The sequence below is a fragment of the Loxodonta africana genome, chromosome 22, assembly GCF_030014295.1.
Source record: "Loxodonta africana isolate mLoxAfr1 chromosome 22, mLoxAfr1.hap2, whole genome shotgun sequence".
NCBI lineage: Eukaryota > Metazoa > Chordata > Mammalia > Proboscidea > Elephantidae > Loxodonta > Loxodonta africana.
The window spans coordinates 24,231,713-24,258,858 of NC_087363.1; the positions used below are offsets into that span (position 1 = coordinate 24,231,713).

The window sequence follows — 27,146 nt, forward strand, 5'->3', positions numbered from 1 at the left end:
GAGGGCTGTGGAGTGGTGAAGAGTCCTTGGAGTAGGATCCTGGAGAAGCTCTCACCATGTTTGACCACCAGGATCCTTGATACTTATGTTGGTAAATTGTGTCTTCATCCGTGTGCTTGGGTGGCAATGATGGGGGTGACTGTGGTTAGCATTGAAAATTGAAGGGTCCGTGGTGGGGGCCCATATTGATATAGGTGATGGTATAGGCAGCAGGTGACTGACAGGTGAAGGTGATAGGGTAGGAGATGAAGGTGATGGGGGTGATGATGGTGAAGAGTGATGGTGATGGTGGGGTGATGGTGATGGGGCAGTGGTGGCAGGGATGACGTGATGGGGCAGTGGTGATGGTGATAGGGCAACAATGGTGGGGTGATGGTGGCAGAGATGAAGTGATAGGTGGTGGTGGGCACATGGTGAGGGGGCAGTGGCAGTGAGGGTGTGGTGAGGGCAGCAGTGGCAGATATATAGTGATGGTGACAGTGGTGGGTGTGTGGTGATGGGGTGATGGTGGTGGAGGGTGCTGGCACTGGCCGATGAGGGCGGGTCATGCTGATATGATGACAGTGGTGGGCAAAGGTGCTGGGACACCTGATGATGCCACAGTCTCTGTGTCAAGATTTGTGGGTTGTGATTACTGTGTCAGGGCCCTCTGATCAGGGGCCCAGGGAACAACCCAGACCCCTAAGCTCCAGTCCCCTTGCCCAGGTTCCTGCTGTCTTGTTGCCACCGTGGGAGGCGTGAGCCACATTTCATGTGGATGGGATGGGCATACAGCCCCGCACACTGGCGTGTCAGGGCTGGTGTCTGCTCCATGTGCTGTCTGCCCCCTGTCCTGTTGGATTTAGAAGCCTTCTTGATGGAAGGCCCACCCAGGCCTAACTGCCCCTTGGGGGAGGGAACTTGGGGCTCCTGGCCCATGTGGTGGGTTTGGGTTCTTGTCCTGCCCCATGCCACCCTGTGTGCCTTGGCAGGTGCGGGGCTTCACTGGCAGCAGTGGAATCAGGGCAGGGCTCCTGGAGTGGAGGGATAAAAGTGTAGCCTGTGCCCCTCTCAGCACACCGTGTGCCCACCTCAGCACGCTGTGTCCTTTCTGGTACCCTGTGTCCCCTCCTCAGCATCCTGTGTATGGGCCTCTTCCCTCTGCTCTGCTGGCTGTTCCTGCTCCTGGGCTGGTCTGGGGCTGCAGTGTGCTCCTTTCCCACATGCAGGGAACACCCATCCTATGCTAAGGCCCAGAGATGTGGTTTTCAGATAGCCCCACGGGAGATTCTGACCCCAACCAGGGTCAGGACCCAGGAGCAGACGGTGGGCACCATGGGGTGGGTGGGCTCTGGGCAGTGCTGAGGTATTTTAGGAAGGCGCTCACTCTGGCTGCTGCAAGGGGGATGGGGAGAGCAGGTATAGCAGGTGGGAGAGGGTGGGCAGCAGGAAGGCCATGTGGCTTCCTGGTCAGAAGGCTTGAGGTGAGGGAGGCTGGGCCTGGAGGGGAGAGGGGCGGATGGACACTGGGCATTGAGCACTGCCTGTTAGGAAGGGGGCTGAGGGGGTACAAGGGCGGGGGTGCCCCAGTTTCTGCTCCCAAGGTCCAGCCCTACACGGTGGTGAGATGAGAGTGTGGGGGACTGACTGAGGGTCAGCAGCGTTTAAGGAACAATGGCAGGAGATGAGAGGAGGGTTTGGTTCAGAGAGGTGGGAGTAAACTGGGAAAGAGCCCAGGCTGTGGAGCTTCAAGGAGAGATGCTGGCTTCACACCAGGGATGTCAGGGTGCCCTTGGACAGAGCTGCTCAGAGTTGCTGAGTAGAAGAGTGTGCAGTGACATGGAACATTCTCTAGAATAGACCACATATTAGGTCATAAAACAAACCTTTGCAGAATCCAAAACATTGAAATATTACAAAGCATCTTCTCAGACCACAAGGCCATAAAAGTGGAAATCAATAACAGAAAAATTAGGGAAAAGAAATCAAATACTTGGAAACTGAACAATACCCTGCTGAAAAAAGATTGGGTTATAGAAGACATTAGGGAGGGAATAAAGAAATTCATAGAATGCAACGAGAATGAAAATACTTCCTATCAAAACCTCTGGGACACAGCAAAAGCAGTGCTCAGAGGTCAATTTGTATTGATAAATGCACACATACAAAAAGAAGAAAGAGCTAAAGTCAGAGAACTGTCCCTACAACTTGAACAAGTAGAAAGTGAGCAACAAAAGAATCCATCAGGCACCAGAAGAAAACAAATAATAAAAATTAGAGCTGAACTAAATGAATTAGAGAACAGAAAAACGACTGGAAGAATTAACAAAGCCAAAAGCTGGTTCTTTGAAAAAATTAATAAAATTGATAAACCATTGGCCAGACTGACTAAAGAAATACAGGAAAGGAAACAAATAACCCAAATAAGAAACGAGATGGGCCACATCACAACAGACCCAACTGAAATTAAAAGAATCATATCAGAAGTGTGCACAGTGAGCACAGACAGCTCTGTGTGGAGGTCTGACTGTGGATGGTTGAGCAAGCAGGTGGGAGGTGGAGGAAGAATCAGTGTGAAGAAGGGATTTTTTTTGCAATGATAAAGCATTGAGCTGGGACAGTGGAGAGGGGGTAGTGCAGAGCCAGGTCTCTGGGGCCAGAGGAGGAGGAATGTCTTCCCTGGGTGGCCTGTGGCATGGGCAGGGCTGGGCCAGCTCTGGAGCACCTCTTCCTGATGGAGAGCCAACCAGGTCAACCCCACTGCCTACCGTGCCCCTAGGGCTGTGCATCCGTGTTCTCTGCAGTTGGAGCGTGTGGCCCTCATGCCTCCCCCGGGGCACTTTGCCCACTCACTGGGAAGTGCATATGACTAGATCAGTGCTGTCCCCCCACTGTCCCATTCTTCCCATCCTTCTACTTCCACGCTCTTCTCCTTTTCTGCTTTGTTCTTGGTGTATAAAGGCTTAGGGGATAAGAAGCAGGTGCTGGGAGGGTAGAGGGACCAGGTCTTCAATGACCACCCTCAGGACCCCAAGGACATCTGTGCTCTGTGCCCTCGGTCGGCCAAGGGCACTGTTGTTTGTCCACAGAGGGTTGGCTCTTTGGCAAAGGTCCAGTCCATGTTGCCCATGTGACATCAGGAAGCTTGGGGGAATCCCTGACAGAGGAAGGGGCTTGTGCCAGCTCTGCCTTCCCCTCCCCTTTCCTCGTTCTAGATCCTGGCCCTCAGCTCTCTGCCTCTGGACTACACAGTGTGGCCACATTTTCTCGGGCTGGCCCTCGTCTCCTGCCTACACCCCTCCAGGCTTCGGCAGGTGAATCCTGTCCTGCCTTCTTACACGGTCATTGGCCTCATGTCCATTCTTGGCTTGTTCCCGATTCCAGAGCTTTCTTGGTCCCCCATCATGGTTCTTTTGGATCCCCATGTCATTGTCCCCTCCAGCTGTTTGCTATTCACAGGGCTGCCAGGCAGGACTGGTATGTTTTTAAGCACCAGTGGTAGACCCTCCAACCACAGACCCCCAGGCAGGCCACTACTGACCCTCTGTCCTGACCCCACGTGACAATGCAGAGGAAAGGCAGGGAGGTGAGCCGGAGCTGGCTCCTAGCCCCCTCAGCGACCTCTCTGCGGCCCTCAGACTGGCTGTATTGCGGCCTGCCTCATGCCTTCCCGGTGTCGTGAGTGTGCTGGTGTCCCAGTTTCAGAAACAGCTGAGTCTTTGGCCTCCTGGAGGTGTCCTGTTCTCCCCAGGCCAGACAGTCCCGCCACAAGCTCCCCTCTGGGGCTATTGCATCCCTGGGCTTTTGCTCCTGCCCTCGGACTGACCCTGCCTTCTGAGCTTGCCCTCTAACTCCTTGACATGGGAGGTACCCCCAGCCTTGGGAGGTCCCATTTCTTCCTCAGTCCTGGTCTCTGGAAGCCATGGTTCCATTTGTACTGTGGCCTGGGGTGGTTATGTGCCCTTGTCACATTCTGAGACCACCCCTCAACTGTTGTGCATTCTTAGAGAATCATGCCTGCTTATGCTACTGGGTACTGCCCATGGGAATCCCTGAGTGAATTTATTCATTCATCTGTCAGATATTTATTGAGCACCTACTGAATGCCAGGTGCCGGAGATAGAGTGATGGCCCAAAGTAGGCACAGGCTGTGACCCCAGGAAATCCATAGCCAGAGGTGAAATGCCCTTTAGTTAAATGCACACACAAAGGGGTGGATTTATAAACTGAGGGAGAAAGGAATTGGATTCTGAAAGGAAGTCAGGCTCCTCATCTTTGTGATCAGAAAGGTGTCCCAGAGGAAGGGATCCTTTGAGCTGAAGTCTGAGGGTGAGCAGGAGTTAATTAGGTGGAGGGGTAGGTGAGGAGGGAGAGAAGGGCCCCAGGCACAAAGAAGTGCTTGTACAAAGGCCCTGAGGCAGGACAGAGTATTTACTTTTGAAAGTTGAAAAGAAGGAAAGAAAGGACATGGCTGAAGGCAGAGGAGATAGAGTGGGTGGTGCTGGTGAGGAATTTTATTTCACTTATTTTTAATTGCAGACTAAATTTTACTTTATTATAAACTTTACTATCTGGTGAGGGACACCCCAGATCTCTTTTCTCCTTTTGTTGTAACTATAACATGTATACAGAAAGGACAGAAAGATACACACACATGCCTTTAAGAGGGTGGTGCTGGGGCCACATGTGTCTTGCCTTTCTGCTATGATGTCAGAGATCAGGAGGAGGAGCCAGGAGGCTTACTTTCCTTTTCCTGAAAGGGGAGGCGATTGAGGCTGAGTGGCCCATGATGGGAAGAGGGGAAGTCCAGGGCAGGAAGCCCCTGGATGAAGGCAGAGGCTAACATGGGGTGAGCTTGGTCGCCATGCTCTGTGTGTGTGTGTGTGTGTGTGTGTGTGTGTGTGAGTGACAGAGAGAGAGACATGCATGAGAGAGATGTGCATGACAGAGACAGACGGAGGGATTGGTGTCTTTCATTCTGTGTTTTATGTTTCCGCAGCAAAGGGCCTGGGAGGAGCTTGTGGGGAGGAGGAGCAGGTGAGGGGTTGCCTCCAGTTGGGCAGGAAGGCCTTGGGCTTGTCCTGGGCCTCACAGCAGCCTATGGCTCCCATTTTGCGAATGTGGTAGGGTACTTTTGATTGTGTCTGGAGTGTGGAGCATCTATCCTGTCTCTAGGCTGCAGGTGGGGCCTGCTGAGGTTGTGCTGCCTCTGTGGGGTGGTGAGTGGAAGCCCCTGGCCCTGGGTGGCAGGGTAAGGCCCACACCCTCCCCAAAAGCCTCAGAGAGGCGAATGTCCTACAGCTGACAAAGCATCTTCAATTTTTGAATCTGCTTGGTATAGTTACCCAGCACTTGCTTTTTATTAGAATAATAAAAGCTTCACTCTGGGAGCTTGGGAGGAGCGTGAGGTGCTCTGCCTGCCTTTGAAAGTCAGTGTTGCTGAACTTCCAGTCTGGGACCAGCTTTCTCAAAGGGCAAGGCTTCCACTCTCTGGGGGTCTTTGCTGCGGGGGGGCCTGGGTCAGGCTGGGAGGACAGGTTCTTCTTCCAGAAAGCACCACCACCTCCAGCCCCTCCATATCACCCCCTTAGCGCTCAGTTTCCTCACCTGTAGAGTAGCCATGTCCATTAGACTGTGGGGTGCCCAAGGGGGTGTGTGGACACCTGGCAGGGCGCTTGGCACACAGCAGACTTGAGATGATGGCAGCTGTCAGTGTCACCCTCGGGGAGTGCAGAGGCTGTGTTTCCTGTCTGCCTGGCCCCTGGCTCTGGCCGCACTGCCTCCTCTCTCCTGAACTTCTCCCCCTCTGTCCCCTGTGCTTCCTGAGTCACTCAGAGTTAACGGCTGCCTTGTCCACTCGATTGTGGGCTCCCAGAGGTGGGGGGTTGGTCTTTCTCATCCACTGTTGAGTTTTTGGCTCAAATCGCAGTGTGTGGCTTGTAGCACGTGCTCTATGATCACCTACTGATGGGCAGATGGCAGTGGACAAGCTGCATGTCTGGGGGGGGCGCTTGAAGAACTCCCTCCCATGCATCTGAGGGTGGTGACAAGGGAGGATGGACCTGGGTGAAGTGCTTTACAGTTACCCACAGAGAACCCCATTTTACACATGAGGAAACGGGCTAAAAACAGGTTCAGGCTGCACCTTGGCTATTGTTGTATCTACTGTCCAGTCTCTGGCAGCAAGTAGGGAGGCCCCTGGGAATGGGTAAGGTGTGGACTGCTGGTCCTGGGGAGGGGTGAGATGCCCCTGGTCATGACTGGCCCTTTGGCAGGTTCGGGGCGACTGTGGCCATTGGCCTGACCGTCTTTGTGCTGTTCATTGTCACCATCATCATCTGCTTCACCTGCTCATGCTGCTGTTTGTACAAGATGTGCTGCCAACCCCGTCGTAAGCATGCCCACCTCACTTGCCCAACAGTGAGCCCCTGTGTGCGGTGCAGACCCCTGGGTGGGCAGGAGGGGCTGACCAGGGCCCTGCTTTGGCTACACCGGAGGGAGGGGCAGCAGGCCTGGCCCCCAAGGCCTGGGGAGATGGAGGGTCCTGACTGGGATTCTCATTCCAGCGGTCGTGACCACCACCACATCCACCACCGTGGTGCATACCCCTTACCCACAGCCTCCAAGCGTGCCGCCCAGCTACCCTGGACCGACTTACCAGGGCTACCACCCCATGCCCCCTCAGCCAGGGATGGCGGCAGCACCCTACCCAACACAGTACCCGCCACCCTACCCAGCCCAGCCCATGGGGCCACCTGCCTATCACGAGACATTTGCTGGTGAGTACCACTGCCACCTCTGTGACCCTGCCTGGCCCCCGGACCTGGGGCTCCTGCTTCTGCTCCCTCCCAGGGCATCAATCCCAGAGTACATCACTGAACAGGCGCTCAACCCCTTTCTGCCCACAGCAAACTGTGTCCTCTCTCTCTTTTCAGGAGGTGCAGCCATGCCCTACACTGCCAGCCAGCCTCCTTACAACCCAGCCTACATGGATTCCCCAAAGGCAGCCCCCTGAGCATGCCCTTGCCTCTCTGGCTGCCAATGTGATCATGCTGTGTGTATATGAATGGTTATGCTGGCACAGTTCTTTCCTACCCCACGGTGTGTGTGTGTGTGTGTGTGTGTGTGTGTGTGTGTATACACTCTCTGTACATGTGGCTTCCTCTGATGCCGACGAGGTAGGGAACAACCCTTGCCAGAGTGGGCTGGGACCAAAATCTTTGTCCTCTTCCTTACTTGAAACTGAAATTATGCTTTCTGAAATCTAAACTTCAAAGAATGGGGAGGGGTTCTTTCTAGACACCCTGGGGGGGGGGGTTGGGTGGGGCTCGTCACACTAGGATAGCACAGCATTCTGTCGGCAAGAATTTCAGCACAGTGTGTCCAGTATTCTGTGTCCTGGTTTCGGCAGAGTGGCCAGCCACTGCTTGAGGCTACGGCTTCCCAGGGTGTGGGGTACCTACCCTTCTCCGAGTCAGACACATGCTGCAGGCAAGTAGGTGAAATTGGGATTTGGCTTAGTTGGGTTTTGATCCTTTGGGCAGAGGTCCCACAGCTTCCTGGAGCCTGTGCCATGCCCAGTGGGGGTTGGTGGTATCAAAACACCTCAGGCACAGGCCCACCACCTCACATCGTTCTCAGGGCCAGTTTCAGCACCTGAGAGCTGTCTGCCTGGACTGTCCTTGCACCCTCCCTGGGACCACCTGGAGGCCCATGTCCACCCACAGTTCTAGCTGCCTGTGGAGAAGCTCTCTTGCCCTTGTTGGCCCTGGCCCTTGCCATAGTGGGCAGGATGGCCTCTGTCCAAAAACAGACTCAGGTCTCCTCCCTGCTCTGTTTTTATTTTTGGCCAAGTATTTTGTCCCATGTTCTGGTTGGTAACGTGCGTGACAGTTGCTTGAGGCTGAAACTCTTGGGTCCTGGGGGGAAATTGGCCGACAGAGAGGTGTGGTCTGACCTTTCTGTCCCTACTCCCCTGACACCAGCCCCCCGGAACATTGAGCTCCTTGTACCTCAGTCCACAATTCATCCTGGCAGCGGGACACCTGGACCGAGAGGCTCTCTGGACCAAAGGTGGGGCGGGGCTGCGGGTGGCAACTCAGGCCCAGACATGAGTAACTTGGTGTTCTTATCTTCTGTTGTTTCACCAGAAATGTCTTAGCTTTGTATCTGCTGCTATGTTTCTGAGAAATGTTGTGGGGTCTGCACCCTTGTTTATAATAAATGCCAACATTTGGAACTGCTTCCCTCTTTCTTCATAGCCTTGGCTGCAGGGATTGGGCATTAGGCTGTGTACCATTTCTTCCCACCACTTGGATTTTCCGTGATTTTGACCAAGTTTCTTCCTACTTTTATTGGGCTCAGACTTCCTGCTGGGGAGAAACAGAAACTTGTCCCCTTCTGTGTTCCCCACCCCAGAGGACAGTGTGTCAGGAAGCAAATGACCACTCACTGGCGCTGGGGGTCTTTATTAGATTTTCTTCCTCAGCCCTACTGTCCAGTTGTGGCCAGGGACAGCCCATACAGTGTGGCTACTGCCAAGGTCAGGAAGGCCAGCAGGCCCAGTGGGGCCAGCAGCCCCTCCTTGGGTAGGATTCCAGGGCCCTCCAAGTGAAGAAGACTCTTGGGGCTCCTGTCCCCACCAAGGTTGGGACTAGTGTCCCTGGTTGTGACCAGGGTCACAGTGGCTGTGGCAGCTGATGGCCTTGGGTCGGTCCCAGTGGAGGCATCAACCCTATACATGGGCACGACAGTGCTGAAAGGCCTGGCATGAGCATCTACCCACTGCAGCAGGGCCTGCGGCCTCCACTGACAGATGCTGACCAGGGCCAGGACGTCCCCCTCAGCTGTATGTGAGTCTGGTGGGGTCTGCCCGAAGAGGCGTGTGTAGATGCTGCCCAGGCTGTAGCTCTTCCTTAGGCCGCGCTCGGAGGGGCTGCTGGCATGCTCCAGGGCCTTCAGGGCAGTGATGCTGTCCACACAGAAGGCGCCGTCCAGAGCACTGGCAAGGCCCAGTGCAGCCAGCTCTGCCTGGAGCAGGGGGAAGTCATAGCGGTCCCCGTTGTGTGCCACGAGGCACCAGGGCTGTGGCTGGCGCTGTAGGAAGGCTCGGAGCAGGTTGACCAGGTTGGCACTGAAGCGCTGACGCCCATGTGCTGCCAGTGCAGCTGTGCTCAGGCCCGTGATGTCGCTGGCCGCAGGGCTACAGGCCTTCCCAGGAGCCACGCATAGGGAGAGCTTGTCTACCACGCGCGGCAGCGGAGGTACGGTGGGAGGCGGCCCCTGGGGGCTGGGGGTGTTCTCCAGGGCACATCTGTGGATGGCCAGCATGCATAGTTCCGTGACCTTGGGCTGGGAGAAGGGCAGGCCAGTGGCCTCCAGGTCCAAGAAGATGAGAGTCTGCATAGGACCCCAGGATGGGGCCTGTGAGCCCATGGAAGGGACTGGTACCTGCTGCTGAGCCTGGGGAGGAACATGGGGTAGGGGTGGGGTGGGTGAGTGCCCCAGTAGAAAGATCGATAGTGGGGGTGGGGTGGGGGCAGGAAGCTGGCTCAGAGAGGGTGGGGTGGCTTCCTCAGTGCCAAAAGCACTCAACTGTGGGTTTGTGTGTGGGGGTCTCCTTCATATGAGTTTGGGGCCTCCCCTAATGCCCACCTCGGGGGTAGCACCCATGGACATCTTACACAGCCTTCTCCTCCTCCCGCAGATCTCCCTGGGGGTCTGCACTCACCGCAAACAAGCCGCAATCAGGGCGCACACCCTCCGTCTGGTTCTGGGGCTGGCCAGCAGTGGCGGGAAGTGAAACGCAGCCTAGGCCCTGCCCCCTCCCCGCCGCAGGACTAAGACCCGCCTACGTGCCCACGTGAGCAAGGCCCGCCCAGTTCTTAAGCCGGCTGGGTTTAGGCCACCCACCAGCGCCCTTCGCTTCCCAGTCATTCCTTCCCTCCCTGCAGTGGCGCCCCAAGGACTTCTCAGATGCACAGCTGTGGGCCTGTGCACAGTGCACCAGGGTGCTCACCCCAGTGAGAGCGCCAGCTGAGGACACCGTGCCCAGGCAGTCCCGGGAGGCTAGCTCCAAGACTAGCTCTGGCACTGCTGGGAGCCCCTGGCCTGGCCCTTTTGCACCCACACCTTGGCCCACTTTCCCAGGCCTCCCTAGTTTACGTCTAGGGTGAGGGGCCCTCCTCTGCCACACGAAGGTTTCTTCCCATGGCCCTAGCCCAAAACAATGACTCAGGGCAATTCTATAAGCAGGGCAGGGCTCTTTATGGCAGATTAGTTACCATGGGGATGGGATCTCAGCTCTAGCCAGGGACAGAAGGAAGGATCTCAGCCTTTCTTCTCTGGGTCCCTGTGCCATCCCGCCCACTCAGCCAAGAAGACTCAGGAAACACAACACCGAAGCTGGTGTTCTCGGCCCAACAGCCCCTCACTGCTTTTAATCAGTTAATGAAGGGAGGAAAATGGTGGTGCTGGCAATGCTCACGGGCCTCAGGCACAGTCCATCTCGGGGTCATCCACATCGGTCTCGGCAGCACAGAGGTCATCCAGGGCTGCCTCTGAGCCAGAAAGAAAAGGGTTCTATGGTGAAGATGGGAAGGTGCTGGGGGCTGGGGGAGGTCCCGCCTCTCTTCCCCCAGCGCAGGCAGGAACTAACCAGTCCCTTCCAAGCCCAGGCCTTGCTCCCTCAGCTACTGCAAGCAAAGTGATACAAAGGCAATTCAGACAGGGATACTTCTGGAAAAACCGTGGCTTTGCCAGGCCAACTCAACAGATGCAAGCAAAAGGCAGCCCAGTGTGATCAGAGAAGAACCAAAGCAGGAAGACAATGAGCATGTCCCCAGGGCAGGAAAGGCTGTGACAGATGGGGGAGGGGACTGCTAAGTGAGGCCAGGAAGTCGACCTTGTCCATAAGCTTCAGGGAAAACCCCACGTGTGAGTAGATCCTCTTGCCTGCTCACCTTCACAGTCTGTCACATCAGGGAGCCCTCGGATCAGTGTGCTGACCCCTGGCATCACCTGGTCATACTGATGCAGGACTTCCACGCAGTGCACAGTGAAGAGTTTGTCCTTCTGGGACAGGCTGTGCAGCAACAGCACTGTGTCCCGCAGACACCGCACTGTCCGCTTCTGCTGGTCAGTCCTTGGGGGCCCCTCTGCCCTCCGTACTGTCAGCCACTGTCTGTGCAGCATCACCGTGAGCGCTCTCACCACCTGATGGGGGAGGGGGTCAAGTCTCCTAGCTTCCTGTGCCTAAAAACCTGCTCAGCTGGGCAGCACATTTCCCAGCATCCCAGGTGAGGAGGTTTCTGAGTGGTGGGCACCAGGTTTAGGAGTACGGAGTCCTTGCACAGGGCCACCTTGCCCACTTGCAGAGCTGCCACATTGTTGGCTGCTACCTGCCCCTGGCCACTCACCTCCATGTTGCACTGGCAGTTGGAGCCAGTGACTGGGGAGGGGCTCTGCACACCAAGCTTTGCCAGGAGCCACACCACCTAGAAGAAGAATGAGGCAGTTCCATCCCCAGCGGAGTGAGACCAAGACAGACAGGGCCTTGCCTGGCTTCTCCTAAGAGCTCCAGTTGCTTTGGCAACTGCTTATCTGCACAAATGGGGTCCAGGTGTGGTGTCGTGGGGCCTTCCCAGGCCAGACTCAGGACCCACGCCTGTGTCTCACCAACAACCCACCTGCCCCCAGGTTGTTTTGGCTACCAGGACTCAAAGCCAGGATAGGATCAGTCACCAGGCAGGTCTGCCAAGTCCCAGGACAACTGGGATGCACCTTTATCCTATCTGTGTGGTGTGGCAACCCCAAACTGACTTCACCTCCTTAGATGCTTGATAAGCTGATTACCAAAATGAGTTAAAGGTCCCTTTCTCCCTGGGCCGGGAAGGATAGAGAAAGGAGGCTTGTGGGCCCTGAGGCAGAGGTGGTGAGCAGTCCACAGTGGGGTCTGGAACTTTTACCTCTTGTTCCAGCTGGAGCCACTGTCTCTCCGAGGCCACTTTGTCAGGCCTTGACGTGATGTACATGTACAGCAGCAGGAGGAGGCAGCCCTCTGCAAAGGATGCCCCACTTCTCACTCAGGGTGCCCTTCTCACCCAGAGCTGGGGGACAAGCTGCAGGCGCCTCAGGAGGCCCCTGACTCTGTCCCAACCCTCCCTCCAGTCCGCCGAAGTCCAGCTGTCCGCCCCGCCTGGCTTTACCCGAATGGGCACAGAGCTGAGGGGCAAGCTTCTCGTGGTCCACCAGCAGGGAGAGGAGCTCTACAGTCAGCAGCACGCTGGGGATGGGCGTTTCTGGGCTGAGGCACTGTGGCAGCACCCGGAACACACACTGGAATCTAAAAAACAGGTCCAGAGAGACATGACACTCCCCAACCCCAATTCCATAGTTCATCACCCTTGCTTTTCACTAGTGGTCAAAAATCAGAGTACCTGTTCCCATTGCTGTCGAGTCAATTCCGACTCATAGTGACCCTAGAGGACAGAGTAGAACTGTCCCATAGGGTTTCCAAGGCTGTAAATCTTTACAGCAGACTGACATGTCTTCCTCCTGCCAGTGGCTGGCGGGTTCAAACTACCAACCTTTCAGTTAGTAGCCAAGTACTTAACCACTGTGCTACCAGGGCTCCTTTAAAACCTGAGTAGGGCAGAATGAAGAGACAATGTTCAGACCTGGATTCAAACGCTGGCCTGACCACCACCCACTTGTTACAAAACTCGTCATGTGAAAATGTGGGGACTAACCTTCCCCGCAGGTCTGCTGAGGTGGAAGGCTGTCAGGCCCTCACCTGGCCCAGCATTCTTCAGAGAATGGGAGGACTCCCTGGACCTGGAGCCTGGCCCACACTCAGCTCCCAGGCTTTCCTGCCTCTGCCCCCAAACAGGCATGATGTCATAACATGGTGTGAGAAACGGTCTTCAATGGCCAGGGAGTGTGGGACTTTGTGGGAGATTGAAATTTAACCTGGTTGTTACCTGATTTCATTAGGCAAGCTGTCGAGTCGATTCTGACTCATAGAGACCCTATAGGACAGAATAGAACTACCCCATAGGGTTTCCAAGGAGCAGCTGATGGATTTGAACTGCTGACCTTTTGGTTAGCAGCTGAGCTCTTAACCACTGTACCACCAGGGCTCCAAACTAGTGCACTATAGCCCCTGAAACTATCTTCAAGGAAAAAAACCCCTTTATATACAACACAGTGGTTTCCAACCTACTTTTTGATAGCATCAGAACCTTCTTTTTAAATGAAATTTTATATTCGAAGGGGGTGAGTCCTATTTGCTCAGAACCCCCTGCTGTCCCAGTCCCTGGGGGACAACCCTGGACCCCTAGGGCTGTAACAGATGCAGTAGGAACAAGACAAGGATAAGAGGGATGATCGCTTTAAAGACTGGATGGGCGACGACCTCCCTTTTAAGGCTATCGAGGAACAGAAGGTGCCGCAGCCTTCCTGGTTACCTGTACTGCATCACGCTGCTTTCGAGCCTCGACAGCCTCCTGACCCAAGCTTTAAGCCCAAGGTAGACAGGAAGCTGCGTGTAGGGGGGTTCAGCTTAAGCATGGAAAGCATAAAGGAATTCTGAAAAGAATCACTGAGTCGAGGTGGTATGAGACAGCGATGAAGGGCAATGTTTCAGGAGACTGACAGATGGCCTGAAAGCCACCCTTCTCCACCAGCATGCTCCCCATGGAGCTGCAGACAAGTTTCCCTACCTTAAAACAGGGTTTATTCACTCAACAAATAATGCCTGAGTGCTTACAGTGAGCCAGGCTCTGCGCTAGGTCTGAGGATGCAGGGCTATAAGGGGGTCACATGAGCTGTGAGTGGAAAGCATCTGTCACAGTATCTGGCTTACAGTGCACCCACTTGATGGCTGTTTTTGAATGTCCCGTGGACAAGCTCACTAGGAATGGAATGTTGGTGTATTTGTTTAACGAGCATGAAACAAGCAATCAGCTACTATGAGCTGGGCTCCTGCAGGCACCTGGACGACAGCTCTGTCCCCCACCATGCTGCCCACACTGCACTGCAGTACTGTGGCCAGTCCTGAGCACCACCTGCAGGATGACGAGACCAAACAGAAGCTATTTGGATGGAAACCAGGATCCAGAGTTTTAGGAAATGGGAATGCTGAACTCAGAGACAAGACAATTTAAAATACACCCAAGCTGGTAGAGTCATTCCAACTGGCCCTTGGGTGGAGTGCTGAGGGGGGACTGGATTACTGGATGGAGGTGGGCTGAATGGTGTTTACAGTTCCTGCCAGTCCTGAGGCCCTGGAATCCTAAGCTAGGAATATGTGACTACAGTGCTCATTAGCTAGCTTCACTATATTACCACTTCCGACAAACCTCAAGAGGAGCAAGCAACCTGTGGCTCATGCCAGCAGTGAGCACAACAATGAGGTTCCGACTCCCCGCAGGTCTGGGAGCTGCAGACCCTCCCCACACCCTTGGTGCCTCCTTAGGGAATCATCAACTTAAATGTGGCTGTGGCTACGTGGCCTTCACCTGATCCATGTCCCAGGTTCAAAGGCCTCTTGGTTCAGCCTTTGCTGTCCTGGGGTGCAGGGCATTCTTCTATGGTAGCTAACAGCCTCCTTTTATCACGTGTGCCTTCTGCTTACCTGCTGTACAGAGGCAGAATTAAACCAAATAAACCACTTCCTTGGTTCTCCCAATACCTGGCCCCACTTCCCATCACTTTAGTACTCCCTGAACTGAGTAGTGTAAGCAAGTGAAGGATGTGACCACAAGACAGACCTTCAGAGGTCAGGGAAGACCCACAAAGTACCATGACTCCTATGCTGCTTTATACCTGGGCAACAAATCAAAGGAAGCATTTTCTGCTAACTTCACCAAAACCTTAAGGCTCTGGCTCAGGATGCTGGCTCGAAGGTGACCTGTTGCTGCAGAAGAAAAAGCCAACAGGTGAAGAAGCATATTCAGTAGAGGATGTTGGGCCTGGTCATCGGCAATCCCCTTAGGGGCTGAGGTCACATCTCCATGACCATGTCTGTGAAGCTGGCTCTTGTTTCCTTCCCCAGAAGCAGTATCTGCCCCTACTCCTGACAGTAACAGGCAGACGACTGCTCCACTGTGGCATACCAGGTGCTGAAGAATGCTAAGTGAAGCCACAGAGAAACCTTCTAGGTTGCAAAGTGAGTCCTCGGGGCTGGCCTCTACCCCTGAGCTCACGCAGGAGGAATGTGTTGGTGAGTCCCCAGGTGCTCCACTTCTCTTGGCTGCTGCCAAATCCTGCAGAGCCTGGCCATGTAAGCCAATGAAGAACTGTACAAGAGGGAGGAGATGCACAGCTCCAGGAAGCTGGCAGAGTGGGAAGGTCCTTCTGCCCCCCTCTGCTGGGTCTTGGTCACATGAACCTTCACTCCTGGCAACCAGATTCAGTCCAGTGGATGCCAGGCTCTGTGCTTCTCTCAGGGCTGACAAGGAAAACGACCCTTCACGAAAACCTGTGGTCCTGAGGCCTGAAATCCCAGACAAGGCACTGGCAACAAACACAAAAGAAAAGAGACAACTGTGGGATGGAGAGAAGGTCAAGGGCCCCAAACAACCTCCCTGCCAAACTCTAGTCTCCCAGCCAGCCCAGCCCACAGACCTCCCAGCTGGTCAGGGCCAGAGAGGAGCTTGCTTCCAGGTAACTCCTTATCAGTCGAGCTTTTTAGGAGCCTTATGCTTACCTGCCAAATCCTGGCGGCTGTAAAAGGGTGCCAGTAGGAGCCTCGGAACAACTGCTCAGGAGGTGGCACAGACCTAGGGATGTCCCTGGGATCAAAGGCTGCTTCAGAAGCAGGTTTATCAAAATGGAACCTGCAGAAAACAAGGTGATTCTAGAAAGTTCCGACAGGTGAGGCTTTTTCTAGAAGGAAAATTTAGGGCTCCTTAGATGCTAAGTACCTTCTAAGCTAAGGGCCCACTGAGATGCCTGAAGGCTCTGGGACACACTTGCTCTTGGCCCTTTTCCATTTTACAAAGTCTTCTGCGTAAGTCACAAATTACCACTCCTCTTGACTCTGAAGGAGTGCCTGGTGCTGTGGTTTTCAGAGCCCCGGACAGTTCCCAGGGATTCTACTGTGGAGCCAGCCTTTGCAAAGGACAATCAGAGCCAAGCAGACAGAGCAGGCATTCTAGTACCTTGAGTGTCTGATCTCTGCATCCAACTGTCAACAAGAATTTTGGGGGCTTCTTCTTGTTTTATGGATTCACCTCCCAGATTATGGGCCTTATTTTCTGAAATTAGATAAAATGTGAATCAAAACTTGAGCATAAAAGCACAGGCATTTCAGAACTCTTACACGTAATGCATTTAAAACACAAGTAAATCGTTTTACTTCTTCAACCTTGGATCAAAACAAAAGCTAGAATGACTCAAGAACCCTCACATGTTTTCTCTTCCTTATGTAAAACAAGAACTTCCCCAGGAAAAGAAATTGTTTGCCCCACTACAAAACGAGGCAACAAGATAAAAAACAGTAACTACTGGCAATTACACGTGCCAGACACTGTTCTGCGAATTTTATACGTATTAGTTCATTTGTTCATCACAGAGGAGGGGTTATCATTAGCCTTGGTAATGAGAAACAGGTACAGAGGTTAAGGGACTTCCCAGAGTCACACTAGCCAGTAAGTGGTGTGGCTGGGGCTCACATCCAGGCTGCTGGGCTCCACTGCCTGGTTGTGACACTACCTGACACTGCTTCTTCAAAACCCTTTTGCTACTACATTTTTTTCTCCTTAATTTTTTTGGATGGCATGTGTTTTCAGTATTGGAATGGATGCCTACTAACTGAATGTGTTTAAATTTTTGTTTGGTAGTATGGATTTTGAGAAATATAATTCGGTGATACAAGCTACCAATGAGGTGAGTGGCACTGTGGTGCCACTGATCTGTGGTAAAATAACATACCAATGAGAGCTAGATGAATAATTTATTGAGCGTGCCTGTCCATTAGGTTACATGGGGAACCTCTGGTTTTCCAAATACAACACAGAAAAACCAAAACAAACCCATCAGCACTCCCTATCACACAGGAAATCCATAATCATGCTTCCAAGCCTTATCTCACAGAAATAAAGGAAAACAAGGCAAAAGTTTATAAAAATTTACAAAACTAACACATCCAGGAAGCATCACCTAAGAGAATGCTCAACCTGCACAACAAGGAGGCTTCAACTCAGGACTGCTGAGCTTCACGTATTTCAAAAGGGACCCACCTTGACGCTAAACGCATTAGAACCAGAATAACGCCTTACTTATGAAGTCCAGGGGCATAAAAAGTGGCCAGTATATTGTTAATTACTAGATGCCAAAAACGTGAATGGGATGCAGTTTCTCAGAAGTGGTGCAATGGCCAATGATTTAAAAAGGAGGAGCAATGTACCTGAATCACAAGATAAACTGGCAGAGCACAGTCTCAGTGTGAAAATCTAGTGTTTAACTGCCTGTCTCTAGAAAGCAGCTGCATTCCCTTAGTCTGGACTGAGCTATACAAACTCAAGGCTGAAAAGAGCCTAAAAAAAAAAACCAAACCCATTACCATCGAGTCAAATCCGACTCATAGCGACCCTACACGACAGAGGAGAACTGCCCCACAGCGTTTCCAAGGAGCGGGTGGTGGATTTGAACTGCTGACCTTTTGGTTAGCAGCCAAGCTCTTAACCACTGCTTCCCTGAATACTAGCTGTGTTTCTAGCCTGGTCAACGGATGTGGACTTTGGTAGTTTTAAAATACGCCTGCAAAATTCTTTGCTACGCCTCCCTTCAAAAGGTAAAGTCTAGTTTCCTTCCCCTTGAATATGGCCCAGAGTAACTCGCTTCTCATGAATAGAATGTGACAGAAGTGATGCTATGTGACTTCCCGGGCTAGGCCATAAAAACCTAACTTCCAATGGTTCTCTCCGGGTTTGCTCACTCTATAGGAACCCATCAGCCATGTCATGAGGACATTCGAGTAGCCCTGTGGAGCCACCCATGTGTGGAGAGAATTCATGTGAGTGAGTCACCTTGGAAACAGATCCGCCAGCCACACTGAAGCCTTCAGCTGAGTCCCACCATAGCAGGGACAAGCTGTCCCCACTCTGCCATTAGAACTGCTGACCCATAGAGATAGTAAACGATTATTGTTGTTTTAAGCTACAAATTTGGGTAATCTGTTACATAGCAATAGATGACTAATATATTGACTTACCCTCTCTGCCCACCAGAGACTTGTATCCTTGCTCTGTCTGGCAGGGATGGGGAAGGGACATGTTAGCGCCAAAAGACTCCTTTGTAGGGAAAGATGTTTTTCCAAAATGTGGTGAACATGCTTCTGGCTTTATAACCATGGAAGGACTTTTCCTAGGACTGGAAAAAGTTAACTATAAAAGCAAAGTAATGATTCTGCTAAAACCACTTAAAATACCTAGTTATAAAACTTGTAACAACAAGCTTTAAACCTTCTCATGTCTAGCTATTTTGATGAAAGGTTTTATATTTTATGTATGTCATTCTTTGTCAAGAAAGCAGTGCAAAGTTCAAGGCATTTTGATCCAAGTGGTTGGAAAAGTCTTTCATTTATTTCCCTATTCTTCTAATCACCCCCAAAATAGCAGCCATAATTTCTAATTTACTATTTCCAATTTCACAAAACATCTTGTCAATGTGGAACAACCTCTTTTTCATAGTCAAAGACTGAATCCAAAGACTACCAATAGAAAGAAGGTCTATCAGAAGCTGGGTTGTGTCTTGCAGCTTGAAAACTAAGCAAATTCCTCAGCGCCAGTCAAGCTGGGTGGAAATGCTGAGGCCCTTCTGTTCGTGATATGTGAAGTGGTGAGGATGCACCCCTTTAACTCTCGTGTCTTACAGACTACGTACAGGCAAGAATTCAATTGCACGTCCTGCCTGTTACAAGCAAAGGCCTACCCAGTGGCAGCAAAATGTTCAAGACTAGAGAAAGATGCCTTGACCACACTGTTCACATTTCAAAGCTGACAATGACAGTGTGCTAGACTTCTCTAGCAGCTAAGCACAAAGGGCAGGACACAGACCACTAACAAGCTGATCACACCCGGCAACAAAAGCAGGGGCTCTTGGACAACAGTCCCACGGTAGCATATGAGAAAAAATATCCCAAGTAGCTGACATGAGATACACTCGTGCTTGGGCCAAAAATTTCTAACTTTTTCTAGTTTAGCTCAAACAAATCTAATCCCAAGCAGCTGTGTTTATCAAGTCCCATAGAAAGGAATCACTTCTAGAGTGCTGGGCCTTTGTGATATAATGCCCCAAACCATTTAAACTTCATCCAAATTGCCTTTGAGTCCTTCAGGAAAGAGGATCTCTGCCCAGGTGGCAGAAGTCCTGGCCTTCATTCAGCACTACCCTGACATTGCTATTTAGGCTGTTTATTAAACAACACAAAACTGAGCTCTCCTCCAGCACCATCATTACCTGAGGTGGGAAATGCTGGGTGCAGCCAGTTTATTTGCTCGTTCACTGCTTTGAAGCTTTGTCCTTAATTCATTCATCTCTGCATCTTTAAACTGGAGTTCAGACTGCAATGACTGGAGCTGGAAGACAAAAGAAACATACAAACTATGCATGTCGTGGTCCTATTACATATACAAAAATATCTCTGGACTTCAAAATCTCAAGTTAATAAAGGAAAAACAACAGAAATTAAGTATGAAAGTCTGCTGTGACATAATGTTCTAAAATGTCAAATTTCAGCCTTCCTCCTGAAAGACAGCATGGTGCTCTAGAAAGATACTTTCTTTGACCCAAACTCTTGGGAGGATAGTTTGTGAGGGTTCAAATACCAGCCCTACCACTTACTTAGCCTCTCCGAATCTTAGCTTATCTGTAACATTAAAGACAATCTTTAGCTTCATCATGGTTGGGGGACTTAAATAAGAATAACGTGGTGTACAATTCCAGGTGTTCTTGCAAGTCTGGGCAGAGCATTTGGAATAGTTTTACCAAAACCCTGTGGGGCATGAGGAGACCTGATGCTTTGGCCCCAAGGGCCTACTATGGCCAACAGTAACTGCTGTCATTCACCAAGCACTCTGGGCCAGGCACAGCACCAGACACAGTAAGTACAGGAGCTCTTATTTTCCCAACAAACCTTCTGGTTATTTCCTAGAACAGGTAAAGAAAATGAGTCATGGAGTTTGGATGTGATGAGGCCTGGATCCAAACTCCGGTTTGTCTGACTACAAATTCCCTGGCTCTTCATCACTTATGTGGAAAGTCAATTGCTGCTATTAATGCCAGCCTTAGGTTTTTTTTTTTTTAGGTAGATGCTGATTTAAAGTTTACTAAGTTTGCTGAATGAAGTAACAGTAGAGTAAGACTCCGTGTCCTTGAGAGTGAAACATTGGGCAACACTGAAGGAAAAGTTGTGGTACATACTTGTGGTGTGATTGATTATTTTTATGTGGCTGTTCTAGCCATGGTCTTGTAACTCCCACCCAGGTGATCGGTATATGGGATAACTGTGGCCCACCAAGGGGGTTGGTCAGTTTTGCTTTCAAAGAGAGCCAGTTCCAAAGGAGAGGGAAGGATCCTATCACCACCAAGGAAGAACAGCCAGGAGCAGAAAGCACATCCTTTAGACCCAGGATCCCTGCGCTGAGAAGTTCCTGGAAGCGGGAGACCCAGGGAGAAAGCAAGTTGTAACCCTGAAGATGGTGAGAAGCAGTGGCAGGAAAGAACCAGCAGCAGAGACCTAGCAGCAGGAGACGGTGAGGTGGGCTTTGTGGCCCATGGAAAGAGAAAGCTGAATGCATTTGGAAAAAGGCCTAGGGCCAGGGAGAGGTGTGCCGGTGAGAATGGTTAGGAAGAGGCTACCCTGATGGAAGAACTGTATCCTGAGTGTTCCTGAGCCTTAACTGTAACTCTTACTTCCCTAATAAACCCCATAATTGTGAGAACTGACTGTGAGTTCTGTGAGGCCACTGCAGTGAATTATCGAGCCCAGCAGACAGTGCTGTGGGAGGAACGGCTGGTGTCAGAGTTGGTAAAAATGGTGGAGAGAGAAGGCATGTCTGATCTGTCTCGTAAGAATCAGCCTTGGACTGTTGATCTTGGTTCTCCTTCCCCATTGTGGGGCTGGAGGGGGGGCGGTCAGACACTGGCCCCATGCCGTATTTATACTACTGGACACCTGCTGTTTTCCTTCCCAGAACAGCATCTTCTTTCCCCTGGGAAACACTCATTTTCCTACCTCTGACTGTGTGATGTGGGTGGGAGTTGCCAACTCTTTGGTTACAGACACTGGTCAAGGGATAGGTAACTGACACAAGTTAGACCAATCAGAGCCTTCCCCAGAATTTTAAAACCTGAGATGAGGGAGCCCAGGTCTTAACTTTGCTCTAGAGCTATGAAATGTGAGCCCAGGAGCTTCTGGAGACCACATCCCCTACCATAAGGATGAAGTCTGTCTATAGTGTAAAGAATAAAGATGAGTCCTGGCAATGTCTGAGTCATTCAAGGCCCACTGCACTTTTCCCAGACTTGGTTATGGAAGGCAATACATTCCCTTTTGGCCTAAGCTAGGTCAACCGAGTTCCTGATCTACCGAAGGAGCCCTAAGTTAAGCCTGCACCTCAAAACTCTAAGCTAGTGATTTATTCGTGCCAAGACCAACTGCCACTGCAAAGCTGAGTTTCATCTAAGTCCTTTTCCAAATCACACGTACTACCTGGAAGAAAAGTGCATGGCAAGTAGCTGATGGCACAAGAACTTAAACAACCGTTGAAATCTCCCGGGCAGATTCACAGGCAACTTTGGTCATTGCTTCTAAAGGAGCTCAGTGAACAGGCAAAGCTAGTGTCCATAATAGGCACAACATTCTGGGTCACCTTTTTGGAGAATTCCTTTTCTTTGTCACTCAGTGCTTGCGCTCTCTCTTGCTCAAGAAGGAAATGTGATCTTCTCTGTTCCTCCAGAATGGACTCTGTTTGATGTAATGAGTCCCGCAAAATTTTAATTTCTCCATTTTTAATGAGGACGTCTTCTTCCATTGCCTTCAGCTGTAAATCCCAAATAAATCTTGTGAAACGTTTGTAAGGGAAAATTACATATATACCTGTTTTAAAGTGTTGTTTTAACATGTAAGGAGTCCCTAGATGGTGCAAATGGTTAATGCACTCAGATGTGAACCGAAAGGTTGGAGGTTCGAGTCCACCTAGAGGAGCCTTAGAAGAATGGTCGGGCAATCTACTGAAAAATCAGCCACTGAAAACCCATGGAGCAAAGGTCTACTCTGATACACACGGTGTTGCCATGAGTTAGAACTGACTCCATAGTAACCGTTTTCTGGTTTTTTAATATGTAGCTGGGGAGGGGGAGAAAGCACAGAAAAACATGTCCTGTGGACCAATGACTGCTCAAAACATATCTATGCCAACCAGACTTCACCATGGTCTGCTAGGCCTGTTCATGGGACAGCTGATATTCAGCAGGACAGCCTAGGGACACACTTGTCACTCATATACACAGATTCTTTAGGCTGTGATAAACAATCTGGGCCGCGTATTTCACAGAACTTAAATACCACATTATATTTCTGGTTTCCCTAAAGATCTATAGAACAATGATCATATGAGAGATGACTACTTTCTTGCAAAGCTGCTAATGAATATAGCACCATTAATGATGTTGTGCACATCATATAAAGATATAAACTATAAATCTGTCTCGGTGCTGTAACAGAAAAAGTTTGTATCTCTTTTTGGAACTGGTATACAGTGTTTCCTTTCTTGCCTTGGATGTTAGGAATCTAATGATTTAGTTTATTTTAGCCTAAACGTTCTGGCTTTCTTTTCCCAGCCTTCGCTCATTTCACTCCTCAGTTGATGAATCTGGGCCCTTGTTTAAAAACTTTCGTACATTTTATTGTACGATACTTCATAATGAATAAATGAATTAGCTACAAGGATAAGTCAACTTACTTACCTTTTCTTTAAGTTCTCTGTATTGTGCCTGAAGTACCTCTAATTCAAAATTATCTTTAACTGGCATACTTTCTCTGCTTTTTCCTGTAGGATTTTTATTTTTTGCCATCCCATCTATTCTGGGGACCTTATGAACACCTGTAAAAAATAGTTCCCATATACATGTCAGGACCCAACATTTCGCCACTTTTGCCAGACAATGCTGAAAAGAGTCACTCTTCAAAGGAAATTAGAGAAAGATCTAGTAAGCAATACAGTATTTTCCAACCAAAGAACATGATTCAAACTCATAAATGATACACATGAAATAACATTTTCTGCCCTGGTACAGTGGTTAAAAGCTTGGCTGCTAACCAAAAGGTCGGCAGTTTGAATCTACTAGCCACTCCCTGGAAACCCTATGGGGCAGTTCTCCTCTGTCCTATAGGCTTGCTATGAGTCGGAATCAACTTGGCAGCCATAGGTTTGGTTTTTGGCCCCCACTCTCTACCCTCCACCCAACCCCAAGAGTCTCATAAAAGGGCTAAAGGGTAATGTGGGTAACTCACTGGCCAGAAATCAGTGATCTATTATTCAATATTTACTGAGCACCTACAATATGCAAGGCACAAAGTTAGGCTCTAAAAGTACAAAGGTGAGCAAAAATGGATACAGTCCTTACACTCACGGAACTCACAGGACATTCAACAAATAATCACACAAATAAATGTAAAATTACGACTGTGATGAGGGCTGCAGAGAATACAAGGAAGCCCATAATAGGAAGATTTGACCCAACTGGAATGACTGGAAGGCTTCTCTAAGGAAGTGATGATTAAGCGGAGAGCTGAAGAACAAGCAGGACTTAACCCAATGTCTTAGTTTCCTAATGCTGCCATAACAAAAAATACAAGTAGGTGGCTTTAAAAAACTCAGCTGTGGAGGCTAGAAGTCCAAATCAGGGCACCAACTCTAGGGGAGGGTCCTTCCTTGTTGGTGGCGCCAGGTGTTCTTTGGCTTGCAGCTGATTCCTCGCAGGTCTCTTCTCCCTGTGTGTGACTGTATGTCCTACTCTTTCTATAAGATACCACTCAGAGACATTAGGTTTAGGACTCACCCTACTCTGGTATGATATCATTACATAACAAGCAAAAACCTCTATTTCCAAACAGGCTCATATTTACAGGTACAGGGCTGAAGACTTCAACATAACTTTTCAGGAGACACAATTCAACCCATTACACCACATGAGTGGGGATGGGGAACGGATGGAAAGAATACTCACTGTGTAAGAAACAGCAGTGTGCAAAGTGCCTGTGCTGTAAGGAAGCGGAGAAAATCCAAGGAATAAAGGATGCTCAGTGTGGCTAGAACCTAGAGAGTGCGTGGAAGAGCTGGACCATGTCAGGCCTTGCAGGCCATGTTAAGGATTTTGGTCTTTATTATAGAAGCAGCGGGACATCATTAAAGGGCTTTCAGCAGGGATGTTCACAAGTAACTGTGTGAGACAAAGCCAGATTTGAGGTTTGAAAAGAACACTCTAGCTGTCCTGTGATGTCTGACTTGTAGGAAGTCAAGACAGTAAATGGGGAGACAATTCAGCAGACTATTGCCCAGGGGAGGGATGATGGTAGCATAGATTGGGAAGATGGCAGAGATGATGTAAAGAAGATGGATTTCAGAGATGGATTTAGAAGGTAAAGTTGACAGGATATGGAATGGAATGAGATATAGGGTTGAGGAAAGATGAAGAGTCACCTTGTATCACTGGATGAAGAGTCGTGCTAGTCACTGTCATATGGAACATTCTGTCATTGAATGTTTTCTCAATGTTTGCTTGGCCAGGTACTGTGCTAGAGAGGAAATGGGTCTGTGGGAAATGGTTGAGTTTAGGATGCCTGTGAGACACTCAAGTAGAGATGCAACCTAGGTGCCCTCAAAATCCCTCTCCTTCTGGCAGCCCTACAAGACTTCTCTCATTCCCCAATTACAATGTAAGCTCCGTGAGGGATGGGTCGTTGTCTTTTGTTCATTGCTAAGTCCACTGCAGTTCCTAACATTTGGGCACCTAGCACAATCCTTGCACAAGGTCAATCATTTATTGGTTCTATGAAATAAGTCCCTTTCACCCCTCCCCTCCAGCACTGCCCCCTGGGGGACAGTGGGTTTTGTAAGCTCCAAAGCTTTCCAAGCCTGCCCACGGAAATGGGTAGTGATGGTTTTGGTGGTGGCGGTATTAGTGTTCCAAGGATCTCTGCTGAAAACCAAGAACTGAGTGGCCCAAACTTTAGATTGCAGTAAACTCTAAACTAGCTTTCTATATTTCAAATCAGCTGTTTGACATTGCTGATACAGCTCTCCTCAAATCAAAGGGCCTTTTGGAACACAACCTCTCCTTAAATCGGGGTGTCCCTATTTTTAAAAAGGTGAAGGGTAGTGGGGAGCTAGAGACTCAGGCACCGGTCGCCGTGCAGTTCCGAAGCCGCGGCCGTCAGGGGTCGTCACCACTCTCTGGGGAAAAGGCCCGGAGGCGCACTCACTGGACGCGTCCCGATTCGTGGCCGGGTATTGGCTCAGGGCCTGTGACGCGAGGATGTCGAGCTCCTCCAGGTCGTCGGCGGTGAAGTCCCCATGCGCGCCGAATGGGTCTTCGGGGTCCGGAGCGGCGATGGGGTAGCCCCGGGCCCGCTTGCTCGGGGGATGCCCGGCGCCAGGCGGCGGGCCAGGGCGAAGCGCCGGGGGCCCGCTCCTCCTTCTGCTGCCCGGCGCAGAGATCCCAGCCATGCCTCCCGCGGGCCCCAAGGCTCCGAGGGCCAGGGGACTGCCGACGGTCTCCAGGCTGGGAGGCGGGGGACTAAACCAACCGCCCGCGTGCGGCCGCTCGCCTCAGCCGCTGGTGCCACGCCCCCGAGCCCATGGGCCAATTAGCTGCCAGCTAGAGGGCACGCAGGAATGACACCATCCTAGCGCGCCGCTGCGCTCAACGGGGTCCCCTACCTTCCACCGTGACTCGCCTTTCTTCGCCGAGTCCCCGCCCATCTCGGTCGCACCCCGCCTTGCCCGACGCTGGGATTCTAGCAGCTGGGATGCAGTCGGTCTACCGCGAGGACCAGGCGCGGCACGACCCCAGTTACCCGGGTTGTGGGTCAGAGGCGCACCATGCTCGCCGCGCAGGCGGCTCTAAGCCCCCTCCCTGGCACCCCGTGAGGTAATCGAGGCTGCCAGCATTCGGGGATCCGGCCTCTGTACCTCGCTGTCCTCCCGCCAGACTCACCGAGGAGGCCAGGAGCGTGCGATTAGACGAGGAGCAAGAACAGGGCTCTTGTGAACAGATTCATCTTTGAATATAGTAAATTTTTCAAGTGTGTGTATTTGAAGTAGGCCTTAGGAAAAGGGCTAAGAAGAGGTGATGCTTAGAAGGGTTTGCCTGTTGGAGGGGAGTGGGAACTGCTCAGGTTAACATTTGGTCATACATCCCTGAGAGGGTTGGAGCATTTTTTGCCCCAACCAATGGTCTTACAGAAACGGATGAGGCTTAGGTCAAGGAAAGCTCCTTGGAAGGGGCACCCGGGCTGTCCTGCAGGTTGAGTAGGAGTTAGCTAGATAAAGGGGTAGGAGAAAGGCACATAAGGCCTCTCAGATACAAAACTTCAACACTAAATGGAAGCCACGCAAAGGCCATAGAAGTGCTGAGCAAGAGTCATATATGGCAAAGAGTAGGTAAGGCTTCATAGAGGAACAAGGATTAGCGCTGGGCTTGAGCACTGACAGGGTTTTATTGGCAGCAGACGTGGTAGGGCAATTAACAGGATAGCGGTTTGGTATTGGAGAATAACAGGGGCAAAACTCTACCCTTCTGTGCTCAGTGCCAAGATTAGCGTGTGAGTGTCCTACCAGTGTTTGGGAGAGCAGTAAATGAAAGGCAGATAGATTGCTGTCAGGGTTTAGAGGGCCCTGAATACCTAAGGAGCTTAGAATATTTCGAGGCAACTGGTGGTTTTGTGCCGATAGTTGGTTAAATGCTGAAGGCTGAGAATTGCTACAGAGCTCTAGTCCTAGAAAGGGACAGGATTGTACTATATTCCACCAAATAAAAGAGCAGTACCTTGTCTCAGGGGCAGTGTGCTGGTACTGAACCCTGAAAGGTTGTTCTCAGCAGCACAGGAGTTGGGTACAGGCAGCAAGGCCCCACAGGGAATGCCTAAACCCAAAGAA

General features: G+C 51.0%; 3 protein-coding genes across 7 annotated transcripts in view; 1 reads left to right on the forward strand and 2 right to left on the reverse strand.

The window, feature by feature from the left end:
- The window catches only part of SHISA5 (shisa family member 5), a 45,171-nt gene extending 36,949 nt beyond the window's left edge, over positions 1-8,222 (forward strand). For 2 of the 3 annotated variants that reach the window (XM_064274592.1, XM_064274591.1), the window contains exons 5-7: positions 6,255-6,370; positions 6,546-6,758; positions 6,915-8,222. In XM_064274592.1, the coding sequence (XP_064130662.1) occupies positions 6,255-6,370; positions 6,546-6,758; positions 6,915-6,994 (409 nt within the window). In that variant the 3' untranslated portion in view covers positions 6,995-8,222. Of the gene's footprint in view, positions 1-4,716; positions 4,829-6,254; positions 6,371-6,545; positions 6,759-6,914 lie in introns of those variants that run through there. The other variant, XM_064274593.1, reaches the window with a different exon arrangement.
- An 82-nt stretch (positions 8,223-8,304) lies between these two features.
- TREX1 (three prime repair exonuclease 1) lies at positions 8,305-9,414 on the reverse strand. The gene has a single exon (XM_010589834.3). The coding sequence runs from the start codon at positions 9,412-9,414 to the stop codon at positions 8,470-8,472; it is 945 nt and encodes a 314-aa protein (XP_010588136.1). The 3' UTR covers positions 8,305-8,469.
- A 970-nt stretch (positions 9,415-10,384) lies between these two features.
- ATRIP (ATR interacting protein) lies at positions 10,385-25,791 on the reverse strand. 3 transcript variants are annotated; one of them, XM_064274585.1, is made up of 14 exons: positions 25,472-25,584; positions 24,690-24,801; positions 22,954-23,090; positions 21,858-22,028; positions 19,444-19,562; positions 18,197-18,354; positions 16,143-16,238; positions 15,689-15,818; positions 14,806-15,495; positions 12,186-12,322; positions 11,946-12,037; positions 11,397-11,474; positions 10,941-11,193; positions 10,385-10,538 (listed from the first exon to the last, which is right to left on the reverse strand). In XM_064274585.1, exons 2-14 carry the CDS (start codon positions 24,736-24,738, stop codon positions 10,471-10,473), a joined length of 2,178 nt encoding a protein of 725 aa, XP_064130655.1. In that variant the 5' UTR covers positions 24,739-24,801; positions 25,472-25,584; the 3' UTR covers positions 10,385-10,470. The 3 variants fall into 3 exon arrangements, with proteins under 3 accessions (XP_064130655.1, XP_003409935.1, XP_010588135.1); XM_003409887.4 differs by lacking the exon at positions 24,690-24,801 and having other exon boundaries at positions 25,472-25,791; XM_010589833.3 differs by having other exon boundaries at positions 24,690-25,585.
- Positions 25,792-27,146: the final 1,355 nt, after the last annotated feature.